At 47.5% G+C, this 16,811-nt stretch overlaps 1 protein-coding gene across 1 annotated transcript; it reads right to left on the reverse strand.

The window, feature by feature from the left end:
• Positions 1–248: 248 nt before the first annotated feature.
• ccdc22 (coiled-coil domain containing 22) lies at positions 249–14,576 on the reverse strand. Its single transcript, XM_064300224.1, has 14 exons — positions 14,529–14,576; positions 12,188–12,352; positions 11,069–11,150; positions 10,409–10,578; positions 9,073–9,285; positions 8,528–8,716; positions 7,753–7,872; positions 7,118–7,234; positions 6,444–6,545; positions 5,948–6,055; positions 4,769–4,864; positions 4,612–4,671; positions 4,331–4,405; positions 249–2,857 (listed from the first exon to the last, which is right to left on the reverse strand). Exons 1-14 carry the CDS (start codon positions 14,574–14,576, stop codon positions 2,744–2,746), a joined length of 1,659 nt encoding a protein of 552 aa, XP_064156294.1. The 3' UTR covers positions 249–2,743.
• Between the last annotated feature and the right edge of the window lie 2,235 nt (positions 14,577–16,811).

The following is a 16,811-nucleotide window of genomic DNA, read 5'->3' on the forward strand; positions in this document are numbered from 1 at the left end:
GAGTCCACACATGTTGTTCTCAAGGCCTTAGTTGGCTGCTGACTGAAAGGAAACTACAAATACCAGCATACACAGCGGCCCTCCAGGTCTGGAGTTTGAGACCCTTGGCTTTACATAACCTGATGTTCCCTGATAAACTCATGAATAACAGCTGAAGAAGACTCCTGGAGAGCGAGTGCCCACACCAGTTAGTCAAACAGCACCACCTGCTGGAATGAACACGCCAAAGCACCATTCAGAGGCCCAGCTGGATTAAATTAATCGCTTTAATGAATTGAGTTGAGCAACGAGCCACCATCTTCCTCCTGGCCTGACAATGCAGGGTCTGTTCAGTACATCTTTACATGGGATTAGTCAACAGGAGCATTGACTCTCACTGTCTGAAACAACCGACACGACCACAGGAGCGATGAACAGAGACAAACACAAATCACAGCATAATTAAGCATCGGCTACTTAAGTTTGCTGTATTATTTAAATATCTCAAAAACTTGGGCAACTGATTTAAATTAATGCAAATCGACCGATTTTTTATATCTTGTTGTAAATACATAAAGATAATGGCACATGAAGTGAACTTTTTTTTGTACAAATTCAAATGGTCATAATTTCAAGGGACAGCGCTGTCAAAAAACAGATAACACATTTCCAGCACGAGCTTAAGTGGAGAAACGGCCATTACTATTGACTCTTATGAGATAACATAACAGCCCTGGCAAGTACCTCCTGACTCTTAGCACATTTCAGCACAGAATGACATGAGTCAGAACATATGTCACAGTTACACTCATCATGGTTCTTGAGCCCATCTGACAGCCAACAAAAGCTGACCGTTCAGAAACACGAAGTCACAGCAGCAGCCGAAAAGCCGCGGGATTAGAGCTGAAAACGTGCCGGAGAGAAGCGGGAGGTGACCTGCGGTGGTGAGCGAGATGACGGGCATGTGACGCCGCGGCAAGAGGATGTCCTGCAATAAAAACCCTGTCACCATGGCGACTGCGCAGCGTCGTCGGTATGAAGGCGGAACTGAAGGGGGAGAATGTGTCTATTCAGTACTGACTCCAGCCTGACTGACAGGCAGGGAGGGGGAGAGGGAGAGGGGGAGGGAGGAAGAGAGCCAGGTAGGGAGAGAGAAAGGGAGGAAGAAGAGAGGATGTGCACAGATAATAACAGAAGAAACAACAAAACTAAGGATACTACCCCACAATAGCAGTGGGATGCTGAATCGATGCTAGTGGTTTCAACAGATGCACGTGATCAGTATCATGTAGCAACATTGCATATAAGTATCTACAACTCGTTAACTCTTTATGAATCTGCATCTCATTTCAGTATTAATATCAATGCCGCATTTAAATAAGAAACCAAGCCTGGGAGAGCTCTCATCCAAACTTCAGCAATAACCTTTGGCCTGAGCTACTAATCCAATCAACACGCTCTGAAGGCCAAGCCTCATTAAGGCTAATTAAAGGAAGTTATGAGACTAGAGAAGACGGGCTCATTAACAAGACTAAGATTAGTTAATGGTGCAATTTATTAACAGAATTGTGAGATTTAGTGAAGCGCAATCAGTGGCTTATTCACAGCCAATCACTGCTTTGCAATGGAAAGTAAAAACATTTTGATCGGTTAAATTCAAGGTAGTCACAGTTACGATACACAATGGCAAAAAAACAAGTAAGAGGAACTTTTAAAAAGTCTGCCAGCAGTCTGTCCCTCTCCTTCTCTCTCTCGCTCAGGGTTCAGTGTGACCCTGCAGGAGCGGACTGGACCCCTGGGAGAGCATGGAGACACAGGCCTAAAGCCTGAAGGCCAGTTCAGCCCATTCATTACTGCAACATTAAGGTCATTGAAGAAATTAAATCTGATAAGGCTCCAATAAAGCAATAAAACTCAAACGGCACAAGTTCAGGCAGGGACAGAGACGGACAGATCAAAGTAGCACAGAGGTTGTAAACAGACAGGTAAGGAGTGCTGGTTGGGCAGGCAAGGCTTTTTCAGCAACAAAATGGGTGGAGCTAACCATTCGCCAGTGATTTGCTGATTGGCTGGGAACACAAGTGTCACGCGGGCATTCATTTCAACCAGTTGGATGATTCAGGACAAAACAAAAAAAAAGAAATCGTTACCGCGCAGCAAAGCCAGCGCTGTGAATCAGAACTGCTGATGAAATGAAATGCAGAAGGCAGGGCTCCATGGCTCTCCTGCCTGCACCACAGAGACTCTGAGCAGAGAACAGCCTTCGCCACCACCATATCTCACCTCAACCGTCAAAATGCGTAGGCAAAGAGGAGAAAATGCATCGCAGAGTAAATTAAAGTTCAGTCAGTGTTATTCCCCGTTTCCCAGAGGGAACACCCTTGCTTGCTGTTGTCCTGAACATAAGACGTGATCAGTTTCAGCCTGATTTGGCTTAACCTCCAGACACGGAGTGATGTCAGCCCTGTCCTTTCTATCTTTCTGCATATCCACCCATCTTCATTTCTTTCCCGCTACCAGCTCGAAACGTCACGCTCAGACACCAGGAGGCGAGGGATCCAGCAGGTAAGGGATCCAGCATTTCTGCAGAGTCAGTGATGCGTAAGTCACAGCGTTACATGACAGGTCCCACCCCTTCGGGTGATTGGACGAGCGAGGCCAGGAGGTGGAGCTTGTTCCCAGGCTTTGTGGTCAGCGGCGAGTCCCTGCCTGCAGTTATACCTCCACGCACCAAGGAGGCGCACCGTGGCACGCTGTCCGCACGTCAAGCCTCTCTGATTTTGGTTGCCAGGGCAGAGTTTTCCTGCCGAATGGCCTTGTAGTCCTCCAGGATCTTCTCCAGGTTACTGACCGTCTTCTTCCCGTTCTCTGTCTCAATCTACAGGAAGTACATGAGCACAAAACCACACTGAAATATTCATATAAAACTGTATGCAAGACGATTTTATGTAACACACTAACAATAAAAGTATGACGTTTCATTATAAATATTCTATTTTATTGCCCTCAATGTATGATAACATAATGAGGAAAACAGGCCATTCAGCCCAACAATGCTAGACTACCTAGTGCTCACTGTTTACCTACAAACTGGACAGTATCCAGCACCATATCAAGCCTGGTCTTGAAACCCCTAGAGCTTCTGCCTCTGCTACATGACCTGGCAGGCTATTCCATCCAGCGACTACTCATTGTGTGAAGAAATACTTCCTGACATCTGTGCGGAATTTACTTTTTGCTAATTTGCATTTATGCCGCCTTATTCTACTGAAAGAACTCAATCCAAAGAATCGCTTGTAGTTCACTTTGTTAATTCCAGTTGTTTGAGGTGCAGACAGAGACTACACTGTCTGCACCTCTAATAACTAATTCCCCCACTATTACCAACTCGCTTTTCCAGGACACTTAAGGACTAAGGGGTGCACATATATGCATGGACATAACTTCGGAAGTTACGTGAATAAAAATACACCCTGTGAACCTCTCTCATATTCACAGGGTGTATTTACCTGTTAGCAAGGTAATACTTTGTGTGTAACTATTACTATGGTGGTACGTGACACTGTATTTGCATGACTTTGTTTTTTCAGCAGTCCAAACATTTTCTGCCCATGCACTATATCCTGTTCTTCTTGTCCCCCTTGCTTCTCTTTGTTTGTAAAACTCTTATTTACTCCAGCTGAGCAAATGACTGACAGGTCAGCCATGTTTGCTCACATTGAAAACGCGCTGAACTGACTAGTGCGCTCAATTTCTCTCTTTTCAGCTTGGTGAAAGTATGATGGTCAGTTTAGCCGGCAACTCATGTGATGAGTTCAGGGAATCTTTAGGGTTGAGTAGTTAGCTAGCTAGCATGCTACCAGAGTCGATGGAAAACAGCAGACTGGTGCCTTAATTCCTATAGGCGACACACTATACTTCCTCTCATTTGGACTTTCTACGTTTCCTGCTAGTTTACTACCTCAACTGGAGCCAGCTCAACCCATTTGATTTGCTGTGATAGATTCCTCATTACATTTCTGTTTCATCCATTCTAGCTGTACTTTACACCAGACCGGCCAGTGTAGGATGAGCTCCCCCACTATAGCCGGGTTCCCTGCAAGATTTCTCCCCATGGTGGGGTTTTTTCTCACCACCATTTGAGTGCTTTTTTTTTAACTTCATGTGCTGTTTGGGGGTTCGGGCCTGGTCCCCCCCCCCCCTTTTTGCCCTTCTGTTACTCTGCAAAGCGTCAGTGTGACAGTTTTCAGTATAAAGCGCTAAATAAATAAAACTGAATCGACTGATTTGAAACAGGCTGGATGGGGCGGAAACAGGCTGAAATGTCCGGAAGGGCTTAACTGGGTCATACCTGTTCTTCCAGATCGCGGATCTCTCTCATTATGGTGCCCGTATCTTCGATGGTTTGGATCAGTTGGGTGCAGTTCTGAGACAAACACATAGAGCCAAAAGGGCTAAACAAGCCACCAAGCAGTCTCGCAAGTTCCGCGGTACACATTCATACAGACAGGCTAATAGATACACCTCTACAGACTAATATAGGAGTGAGAAATACTCGAAGAGCTCGGGGAAGAGCTCGGGGAAGAGCCCAGGGAAGTGAGAGAGCAGCGAGAGGAGACTCCGCCCCCTTACCTCATGCAAGGCAGCCAGGTACTTATAGGACTTGCGCACAGACTCGTCTTTCTTAGCGTCCTGCGAGACACAAAAGGACACAGTGAAGTAAAACCGGCTCTTTACGAAAATATGACCGTCGTACGTAATGCATGAGGGCTAACTAGAAAAGCTGTACCTTAAAGACCAGCTCATCGGTCACGGCGAAAGTGCGGTCCAGTTTGCCAGTGAGGCTGTTAATTTCTTTCTGAAGATCCTTTGTGTCCGACAAAATCTACAGGGCAGAATGAAGAACCGCAGACGGGTGAAGAGTGTACATGGCACTATTAACCGCTGGGACACATGATTTAACGGTGGTATAGAGACCAACAAGCCCGAGACATGGTTGCATTTAGAGCTAACACTGTTCAAATGCTACATAAATGAGTCGGCAACGATGCTGGAACAATAATCGACTGCTGGTCCCACTTGATACGATAAAGAAAACACAATCTGCAGAAAGTGCAGACAATGTGCCTCTACTGTCTCCCGCAAACCAGTAGCTGCTGCAAAACGCAGTGCTGCAAGAAGGGTACAGCCAGACCTGGGCCCTGGCAATAAATATGAAGGCAACAAAAGCCATACGGTTCCACAGAAGATCAGGGAAACAAAAAACCAATGGCACATTGGGAAAATAGACACGCTACAAATGTTTGGGTCTGAATTACTTGTTTCTTACCACATTATGAGTACAGTGACTCTCTTTCTGCTTTGTATTTTTATTTATTTATTAGTTTTTATTTTTTAAATAGAGGTTAACATATCCGATTGTGTAATATGGAGTTGCGTAACATTTATTCAAATTGATGGCATTACCGTTAAAGCTTTTGCAATTGTTTCTTCAAGATCTGTTTAATTAAGACACTTAATTGTCAAATTACATATGAAGGCCTTTGACTGACGTTTGTTTTCACACAGAAGGAAGCTTAATACTGAATCATCTGTGTTTAGGCCTCAATTAAAAAGCCATCACTGATGTGAATTTAAAGCATCTTTTGGTACGTTGGGGCCTTCTATCTTCCTTGATTATTACTTCATTCTGGCGATTATCCACCCAATCAAGTCTGAACGCAGTATTATTTGGTTTCACCTGTCTGGGTCTGAACATGAGTGCAAGCGCACCATTTGATACGGACAGCGAATGAACAGAAAGGGAAAGCATGCAGGACATTTTACTCAAAGGGAAAATAATGCAGGTTTAAAATCCAGTTATAATTATTCAGCGTGTGGCTATATATCTGGCAGTGAATAGAGTACGGTGTGAAATGAGAGTGAGAAGGGGGGGAGAGAGACACAACGGGAGCCCAGGTAAACGCACCTTTGTGATCTCCTCCTTCTGTTTCCGTATGTTCCCGACGATCTCCAGGATCCTCTGTGTGTAGGCGGAGCGCGACACGTCTTTGGGCAGGTTCTCAAACTCCGTTATCTGTGCAGGAACCGCAGAATGGCAACTTGAGACAGGACTGAGTCCATCTCCCTCCTCCTCCTCACCCCCTACTCCCTCCCCCTCCCCTCACTCCTCGATCCCCCTCTCACTCTCACACCCCCTCACTCTCTCTTCCCCCTCACTCTCACACCTCCCCTCACTCCTGCTCCCCTTCCTCCCCCTCACTCAACCCCCCCTCACTCTCTCCTCCCCCCAACTCCCTTCTCCCCCTCCCTCACACCCCCCCTCACTCTCTCCTTCCCCCAACTCCCTTCTCCCCCTCCCTCACACCCCCCCTCACTCTCTCCTCCCCCCCACTCCCTTCTCCCCCTCCCTCACACCCCCCCTCACTCTCTCCTCTCCTCCCCTTCTTCCCCATCTCTCCTACCAGTTGTTTGTAGAGTCCCTCCTTCTTCTTGGCCTCGTCTGCAGACTGCCGGATTTTATCGTGAAGGTCCTTGATTTCGGACAGCTTGCGGGATGATTCCAGCTGCAGAAGAGGAGCGCATGGGTCAGCTGCTTCCTCGTTCTTGGCGTCTGCTATATAAATGTAATGTAATGTAGTGTAATGCGAGTGTGTAATGTGTATGACGCGGCCTGTTACCTCTCTATGTGATGTAATGCGAGTGTATGTGTAAGCGCGGCTGTACCTCTCTATGTAAGTAATGCGAGTGTGTAGTGTATGACGCGGCCTGTTACCTCTCTATGTAATGATGCAGTGTGTAATGTATGCCAGCCTGTTACCTCTCTATGTGATGTAATGCAGAGTAATGTAAATGTAAGACGCGCCTGTTACACTCTCTATGTAATGTAATGCGAGTGTGTAATGTGTATTACGCGGCCTGTTACCTCTCTATGTAGTGTAATGCGAGTGTGTAATGTGTATGACGCGGCCTGTTACCTCTCTATGTAATGTGATGTAATGCGAGTGTGTAATGTGTAAGACGCGGCCTGTTACCTCTCTATGTAGTGTAATGCGAGTGTGTAATGTGTATGACGCGGCCTGTTACCTCTCTATGTAATGTAATGCGAGTGTGTAATGTGTATGACGCGGCCTGTTACCTCTCTGTTACTGCAGAGCTCTTTGAGCCGGCGGCGCTCCTCTATGAGTGGGGCCCTGTGCTTCTCCCACTGAGACGCCAGACTCACCACACGCTTCGCACTGCTCTCCACCAGAGTCTGCAGCGACACACGCACATCACGCGCGTGCACTAACACATACACACACACGCGTGCACGAACACATACACTCACATGCGTGCACTAACACATACACACACATGCGTGCACTAACACATACACACACACGCATGCACTAACACATACACACACGCGTGCAAACATACATGTACACTCACATGTGTGCACTAACACAAGCACGTACACTCACGTGTAACACATACGCTCACAAGCGTGCACGAACACATGCACGTACACTCACACATGTGCACTAACACGCTCACACATGTGCACTAACACATACATGCACACTCACATGCGTGCACTAACACATACGCTCACAAGCATGCACAAACACAAACACTCACGCGTGCACTAACACTTTTAAACACAAACACATTACCACACGCACAAACAAACACACAGACGCACACATACACTCACACATGCGCACACACATTACATCATCACACACGGGCTCCTGTAACCCGCTAAGACACAGGGACAGAGGCAGGGACCTGTAGCTTGGCTAGGTTGTTCTCAGCGTCGGGCAGGAGGTCGATGGTCTGCTTCTTCACCCTCACACTGCACTCCTTCTCACTGTTACTGAGCTCCCTCTGTTTCAGCTCATCTGAGACCTGTAGTGAGAGAGAGAGAGTGAGAGAGAGTGTCACATAGAGAGTGAGGTAGAGAGAGAGGGAGAGTCACGTAGAGAGAGAGAGAGTCAGTGAGTGACCACCCACCCCATATAAACATGTACATATTTATTGATTTACTTCTGTTGCTGTCGATGCTGTTATTGTTATATATTGTTACATTTATCATTATTATTTTAATATTATTATTGTTTCACATATATATGTATTCTTTGGCAATAATTACATTTGTATTTCATGCCAATACACTACAATATACTATTCAACTTAAATTGAAAAAATAGAAAATTGAGTCACAGAGAGTGAGTGAGAGAGAGGGAGAGGGGGAGAGAGAGAAAGTCACATAGAGAGAGTGAGAGAGAGAGAGAGACAGAGAGTGAGTGAGAGAGAGAGAGCATGTGAATCATTCAAAATCAGACATGTGGTCAAATATAACCACAAATAATAGTGCAACCTAACAATACATAACTGCAGAGCAGAAAAAATGTAAGAAATACTTCAGACTGATGGAAAACCCCAGATTATTCCTGCACCTATTTGTTAATAATATTGAGGAAATGGGTTGCAGACATTTTGCCAAGCCGTAGGCCGAAATGAGTGTTTCGGAAAGCACTTCCTGCTTCCCAGAGCGAGTCACCTGAGTGATTGACACGGAGAGCTGCTTCATATCCCCGCCCACTTCCTCCATGCGGACGGACAGCTGCTGCAGCTGCTGCTGCAGGGCCTGCATCTCGTCCTGCTGCTGGGCCAGCAGGTCCTCCTCCGACTGCCGAGAGCTGGGCATCGCGCTCGCCACCGCCATCTGCTGGCTGGAGGCCTCGGGCTCCTGCGCCACCGCAGGAAGTGATGTCAGAGGAGGAAGCAGGAAACGCTCGCTCAGCTTTCAGCACCAAGCAGGAAGTTTCTGACGCTGAACATTCATAAACGCAGGCAGAATACCCAAGAATTGCCCGGGCTTTGTGTTAGGTGATGCTCCATTCATAAAACGATGAACATTTATAAGATTTGATACGAAATATCAAATCAGAGACGGCTTTTTCGATATTAAGAACAGGAATGAGCCAGCCATCTGGTTGATGTACAGAGTCTTTGATAAAAGGTCAGCTGCTAGGATAACGCCAACATCCGTGGAGAACAGGAATGTGTGCACCTGGATGAAGGTGAGGAGGATGATGAGTGTACCTGTGTGAAGGTGAACTTCTCGGTGTGGGTGAAGCGCGTGCCCTTGGCCAGGACGTTCCCCCCGGCGCCCGCCCCGCCGATGGACTGCAGCAGCTCGGCCAGGTCGGGCCCGGAGCGCGGGGCGAGCGGGGCGTTCGAGCGCGGCTGGGCGGCGGCCCTCAGCTGCTCCTCCACCCGCTTCTGCAGCCGCGCCCGCTTCCTGGAGCGATACGCCTGCGGGGAGAGAGAGGAGAGAGAGAGAGAGAGAGAGAGGGGGTGAAAGAGTGAGGGGGAAAGAGAGTGAGAGAGAGACAGAGAGAGAGGGGAAGAGTGAGGGGGGGAGAGAGGGAGAGAGAGGAGGGGAAGAGAGAGAGAGAGAGACGTGAGGGGAGGAGAGAGACAGAGGGGGGCAAAGAGAGAGGGGAGGAGAGGAGACAGGGGGGCGAGAGAGAGAGGGGGAGGGAGAGAAGACAGAGAGAGGGGAGGGAGAGGAGACAGAGAGAGGGGAGGGAGAGAGAGAGGACAGAGCAAGGGGGGAGAGGGGAGATTTTATTGAGGCTTTTAAATTAAGAGATTCTTCAGGTTGAGTTCTGCTGGCAGAACGAGGGGGCATAAATGGAAATGAACCAATGGTAAATTCTGCACAGACATTTTTTTCCCCACACAGAGAGTAGTCAATGTGTGGAATAGCCTGCCAGGTCATGTAGTAGAGGCAGAAACTCTGGGGGTTTTCAAGACCAGGCTTGATATGGTGCTGGTAGGTAAACAGTGAACACTAGGTACCCTTTACTGGTGTGAAAATGGCGAGCATTGTTGGGCTGAATGGCTTGTTCTCCTCATTACAGTACTGTCACACTGGCACAGTGTGTTCAGTGTTTTGCTAACACATATGACTGAGCATTACTGAGACCAGGATTATTCTGGAAAGCCTGTTCACTTGAAACACATGGCTGCTGTAACTAGTGCAGATTAAACTCAGCTTGCAACGGTTTTATGTTGTATCTGAGCATGCTCACGAACATCATGAACCCCGATGAGCCACTATTAGGAGTGAGAGATGATTAGGGGTGACTGGGGGTAATTTGTGGTTTGTTCAGAGGAATTAGTGGTAATTAGAGGTGATGGGGCTAAGGGGTGATTAGGGGAGACTGGGGGTAATATGGGGTTTGTTCAGAGGGATTAGTGGTAATTAGAGGTGATGGGTGAGTGGGTGTATAATTTGGGGTTCAGTGGGATTAGTGGTAATTAGAGGTGATGGGGGGTGAGTGGGTGTATAATTTGGGGTTCAGAGGGATTAGTGGTAATTAGAGGTGATGGGGGTTGAGTGGGTGTATAATTTGGGGTTCAGTGGGATTAGCTCTGGGCTCAGGCGGGTGAGCAAGCCCTGGCTGTTCCACTCGTTCTCCCACTCCTGGGCTGCACTGAGGTCCAGGGCGTGGCGCTCCAGCAGGGAGGCGGGCACTGAGGCATGCTGGGAAGGCTGGGCAGTCACAGGAGGCAGGAAATCCCGGCAATAGTCTGCCACCTCTGCGTCAGAATTAAAATCACCCAATCAGCCAACACTGAACCTACTCAGCCTCATTGACACGGGCCACACGACCTGACGGCACACAAAACACATGACCTTTGACCTGGCACAGGAACACACTGACTTTGACCTGGCACACAGAACACACTGACCTTTGATGGCACACGAACACACTGACACACGAAACATGACCTTTGACCTGGCACACAGAACACACTGACCTTGACTGCCAGACACTGACAGGAAAACACACTGACCTTTGACCTGGCACACAGAACACACTGACCTTTGACCTGGCACACAGAACACACTGACCTTTGACTGGACACACAGAACACACTGACCTTTGACCTGGCACACAGAACACACTGACCTTTGACCTGGCACACAGAACACACTGACCTTTGACCGGACACACAGAACACACTGACCTTTGACCTGGCACACAGAACACACTGACCTTTGACCTGGCACACCGAACACACTGACCTTTGACCGGAGGCTTCCCCAGGCCTTTAGCGTGTGGCAAACTCAGGGCCTGCGACCGGAAACTGGCACTCACACCGGCGCTCTGAAACCAGAGACACGTCAATGGAGCAACACAACCATAACACAAGCACAACATGACCGCAACTGACCGCAAACTAACACAACACAACCATAACACAAGCACAACACGACCGCAACACAAACACAACCCGATCACAACACAAGCACTATGTGACCGCAACACAAACACAACACAACCATAACACAAGCACAACGTGACCGCAACACAAACACAACACAACCATAACACAAGCACAACGTGACCGCAACACAAACACAACCCAATCACAACACAAGCACAATGTGACCGCAACACAAACACAACACAACCACAACACAAACACAACGTGACCGCAACACAAACACAACCCAATCACAACACAAGCACAACGTGACCACAACACAAACACAACCCGATCACAACACAAGCACAACGTGACCGCAACACAAACACAATCCGATCACAACACAACCACAACACGACTGCAACACAAACAACACAACCACAACACAAACACAACACGACTGCAACACAAACAACACAACCATAACAGAAACACAACGCGTCCATAACACAAACACAACCCGATCACAACACAACACAAACACAACCATAACACAAACACAACCTGACCGTAACACAACCACAACACAACCATAACACAAACACAACCCGAACACAACGTGACCGCAAAACAAACAATGCAACCACAACACAACCAGAACACAAACACAACCCGACCACAACACAGCCACAACACAACCATAACACAAACACAACCCGACCACAACGTGACCGCAACACAAACAACACAACCATAATGCGACCACAACACAGACACAACCTGACCGCAACACGATCACAATGTGACCACAGCACAACCACAATCCAACCACAACACAAACACAATGTGACCACAACACAAATGACACAAACGCAATGCAAACTCAACTACAAAATACACAAGGACAGGAATGCAAGCCCAGATGCACTCAGCAGTGCCAGAACCAGGCGGACCGCGTCACATGACTCAGCGTTTGGCAGGGCGGGGCTTGTACCTGTGTCTGGCAGAGGAGGGGCAGCCGGCAGGTGGGCGGGACCCAAGGCAGGGCGAGCTGGGCCCTAATCTGGGCAGCGATGGCCTTCTGCAGGAGAGCGGACTTACCTGCCGGGACGGGGATGAGACGGGACGGGACAGGGACGAGGACGAGGACGGGGACAGGAGGGACGGGACACGGAGGGGAAAGACAGGACGGGACGAGGAAGAAGGGAGGGATGGTAGACAGAACGAAGAATGGGATGGGATAGAAGAGGACGGGACAGAGGGGAAGAGAGGAAAATGCACACAAGTGAAATTACACTCACTGTCACGTGCACAGTAATACAAGCATGGGGCCGGCTGACATGGCTAAAATATATTTTGATATTTTCCAAATTATTGATAGTATTACAGTATTTGACAGTTTTTGGTTTTCCAATATAAATCAGAAGCAAACTGAAATATGCAAGAAAAATATAGAAATATGCAGAAAAATAAGAACCACATTATTACATTATATTATAATTATATTACATTATATTAGACACACGAACACTGCAGGGGAGTGTCTGATTGGCCAGGGTGCAGTGGCGTGTCTCTGATGGTCAGGGTGCAGGGGCGTGTCTCTGATTGGTCAGGGTGCAGGGTCATCTCTGATTGGTCAGGGTGCAGGGGCGTGTCTCTGATTGGTCAGGATGCAGGGGCGTGTCTCTGATTGGTCAGGGTTCAGGGGCATGTCTGATTGGTCAGAGTGCAGGGGCATGTCTCTGATTGATCAGGATGCAGGGGCGTGTCTCTGATTGGTCAGGGTTCAGGGGTGTGTCTCTGATTGGCCAGGGTGCAGGGGCGTGTCTCTGATTGGCCAGGGTGCAGGGGCGTGTCTCTGATTGGTCAGGGTGCAGGGCGTTCTCTGATTGGCCAGGGTGCAGGGGTGTGTCTCTGATTGGTCAGGGTGCAGGGGAGTGTCTCTGATTGGTCAGGGTGCAGGGGCGTGTCTCTGATTGGTAAGGGCGTGTCTCTGATTGGTCAAGGTGCAAGGGCATGTCTCTGATCGGTCAGGGTTCAGGGACATGTCTCTTTCACTGCAGGCTGGCAGGCCTCTGCTGGTCAGTCAGGGCAGTTTCTCCACCAGGACAGAGCAGGGATGCTGATTCGGCTCACTGATGTGCAGGGGTTCTGTTAAGTGCATCTCCCTTTAGCCAGGTGCCAGAGGCATCAGTCATTGCTCAGGTGCAACTGTCCACCTGCATGGTCAGTCAGGAAGGGGACACTGACTGGTCAGTTCAGGGGAGTGTCTTTACCTGCATCAGGTCGGAGGCGCTGGATCTGGCAGCTGTTTCAAAGGGAAAAGAGCAGGAGCGATCCGCTCACGTGTCAGGAAGGGACAATCTTAACAAGTCTCACAGAGGAGTAACGGAGCACCCTCAGTCAGAAACCATCAGCACACTCAGTTCAGGAAGGAGAAGACTGAGCATGCTCGGTTCAGAAAGGAGGAGACTGAGCGAGTAGACCTAGCATGCTCAGTTCAGGAAGGAGGAGACTGAGCACACTCAGTTCAGGAAGGAGTAGACTGAGCATGCTCAGTTCAGGAAGGAGGAGACTGAGCATGCTCAGTTCAGAAAGGAGGAGACTGAGCGAGTAGACCTAGCATGCTCAGTTCAGGAAGGAAAAGACTGAGCACATTCAGTTCAGGAAAGAGTAGACTGAGCATGCTCAGTTCAGGAAGGAGCAGACTGAGCGAGTAGACTGAGAACACTCAGTTCAGGAAGGAGTAGACTGAGCATGCTCAGTTCAGGAAGGAGTACACCGAGCATGCTCAATTCAGGAAGGAGTAGACTGAGCATGCTCAATTCAGGAAAGGGAAGGCTGTGTGCTGAAATGCGGTCATGTGGGGTCAAACACACGGGGAAACACTGCTCATATAATGTCATTTGATTTGGTCTGTGTATGTGTGCACTAAGTCTGTAAGAAGATGAGTTATTGTGTACTAAGTGGTTGCCCAAGTGAGGAGCTGACTTGGAACAAATGACTTCAAATTACTGACATATTTCTGTATTAAGACCGCAGGAACGTGTATCATGCTCTGTCCAAGGATCCAACTACTGATCACATGAGTGAAACCAAATCATGTGACCACTGACCCCCATGTCAACGCTGTATTTATGAGCATAGGCTAATCTGCTTCACACACACAGCATGTTCACAGGAGAGCGGTGCATGCAAGAGTATCAGTGTGGGTTTATTATTAATAAATGCAGAAGAATAATCATTTGAATAATATTAAAGAATGTTACAGAAAACTTGTTACATGTTAAAAATGGAACAAAATTCTCATTACATTAACCCCCACCCCCGCTCACCTGGCAGGCCTGGGCGAGGCTCATGCCCAGCCGGAAACGGGCCGACATGCCGGGGGGGAGCGAGGGGGACAGACCGTTACCCAGGGGGGGGTCAATCACCCGCAGGCACCGCACCACTGCCTCCACAATCAACTCACTGGAGAACTGCTTAACACTGTCCACATCGTCCCCAATCTCCCTGTAAGCACACACACACACACATACACACACACACACACACACACACACATTATACACACACACAGCTCACTGGAGAACTGCTTAACACTGTCCACATCGTCCCCAATCTCCCTGTAAGCACACACACACACACATTACACACACACACACACACACACACACACACATTATACACACACAAATACATTATACACACACACAGCTCACTGGAGAACTGCTTAACACTGTCCACATCATCCCCAATATCCCTGTAAGCGCGCACACACACTTTACACACATGCACACACACCCACACACACACATTATACACACACACAGCTCACTGGAGAACTGCTTAACACTGTCCACATCATCCCCAATCTACCTGTAAGGACACACACATTAACAGTTACGCACACACTACATACACAGTTATGCACATGTGCGCGGACACGTGCCAAATAGCCTACATGCGCACACATACACACCAGCATGCTTGCACACACACACACACACAAAATATATACAAACGTCTGGATTAATAAAAATAATAATAGCACCATTAGCTCAGTGGCAACCACATTATAAATGTCACGCCTGGAACTCCATTTGATGCGTCACTGTTTTAAATCTGCACGTGCCCCCGGACTAATGAAGGATGTTAATAAACGATATAAAATCAAAGGTTCTCCTGACACCTCATAAACAGCACTTCACTTCTCTTTTACATTATCACTCTGGGAGCCGTTTGGCTAGACTGGCCTGCAATTTTGTGCGCACTGCAATTCCATAATTTTACTGCGGCTTTACCTGACAATTTAATCCTTTATGAAGAATTGCACACCACTCAGCGCTTCTGAGAAGAATTCAAAACCAAGAGTTTCAAATGCCGGTAAATAAGCGGCAGCGGTCTGCCATTCTAACCAGCCTCTATAATAGATGATTAATTAATTAAAATCTGGTTAATAAGTAGGCTAATCTTATCTCACTTCTTAATTTAAGTCCGGAGTGAATGTATCTCGAGTGATACATTTAATCACCGTCATAAAGGAATGAGACAGACGGAAATGACACTGGGTCAAGGAAATATGACTATATGAGTCTGACGCTCTCATAATGAGCAACACTTTCTGGCAGAAAAAACTGTTTATGAATTATGCAGGTATTTTACACATTTATATGGCGCCTTCTGTCAAGCTGGCCCTGAAGGAAAACCCTGAACAGAAGCCAAAACCAACTTCAAAGCTAAACATAGATAAATTCAATATCGTGCGCAGTTTAAAGTTCAAAAATTTTAACACCTGAACTTGCAAGAGGCGAGGTTATAGTTTTCAGTCAGATTAGGACATTTTTACTGTAGCTAGGCGGCTGGCCGGCTGATCAAACAGTACCTCGAAAGAAGATGCGAAATGCAGACACAGTATCGGTCAATTAAACGGGTTAGTAGCTACATTAATTTGAGATACAACCCTAAACCGAAAAATCAAGTTAGCAAGATAACTTGTTACATGGTCGGCTGCTAACGTTAGCTGATGCGTTGTCAATAAAGTAACTGGGCATTCTCACCAGCCAGCTAGCAGACCTAACGGTAGCCACGTCTATCACCAGCCTATATAAATTGTTTTCGCAACCGTCAGTCGGGCTGCAAAACACAATGACAAACCTGAAAAACACTTCATTTGAAACGAAGTTAACAGTAAACGCTAACGGCATTTCCTTAATAGAAAATAAACGAGATACGATACTTACGTTCCAGTCTGTCTGAGCGAATGAATTAAAATTCTATCAACCTCCTCCATTGTAAATGTATAATTGTTTCTGTCAGAAGAATGCTTTACAGTCTGCAAAGATAATACCTTCTGCAGCAAAATAAGAAATTCAGTTACCCTAGCTTGGCTAGCAGAGAAGATACGCTCGCTAGACAAGCTATAAAGGCGGTTAGCAAACCAGCTAACTTTGCCTTTAAATACCAGGCTAGCAAGTAGCTGCTTGCAACTATTCCAAGCGTCACCGACCGAAAAACGTTAGCTATTCAAAGAAAAGTACAGCGTCCATTGTAGTTAGTCGAGTTATAATTTTAAAATGTAGTGCTCTGTGGGCTTTAAAGCATTATATTTTTCTGTG

This window comes from Anguilla rostrata, chromosome 11, assembly GCF_018555375.3.
Source record: "Anguilla rostrata isolate EN2019 chromosome 11, ASM1855537v3, whole genome shotgun sequence".
Classification (NCBI taxonomy): domain Eukaryota; kingdom Metazoa; phylum Chordata; class Actinopteri; order Anguilliformes; family Anguillidae; genus Anguilla; species Anguilla rostrata.

Bases quoted from the DNA above. Each gene is read 5' to 3' on its own strand.
- ccdc22 (XM_064300224.1), bottom strand. From the start codon at position 14,576: ATGTCGGCCCGTTTCCGGCTGGGCATGAGCCTCGCCCAGGCCTGCCAG. The intron at 6,056-6,443 runs GTAGGAGAGATG...GTTCCTGCACAG, and splicing joins AGGGACTCTACAAACAACTG to ATAACGGAGTTTGAGAACCT. The intron at 2,858-4,330 runs GTATGACCCAGT...TACTTCCTGTAG, and splicing joins TCCGCGATCTGGAAGAACAG to ATTGAGACAGAGAACGGGAA.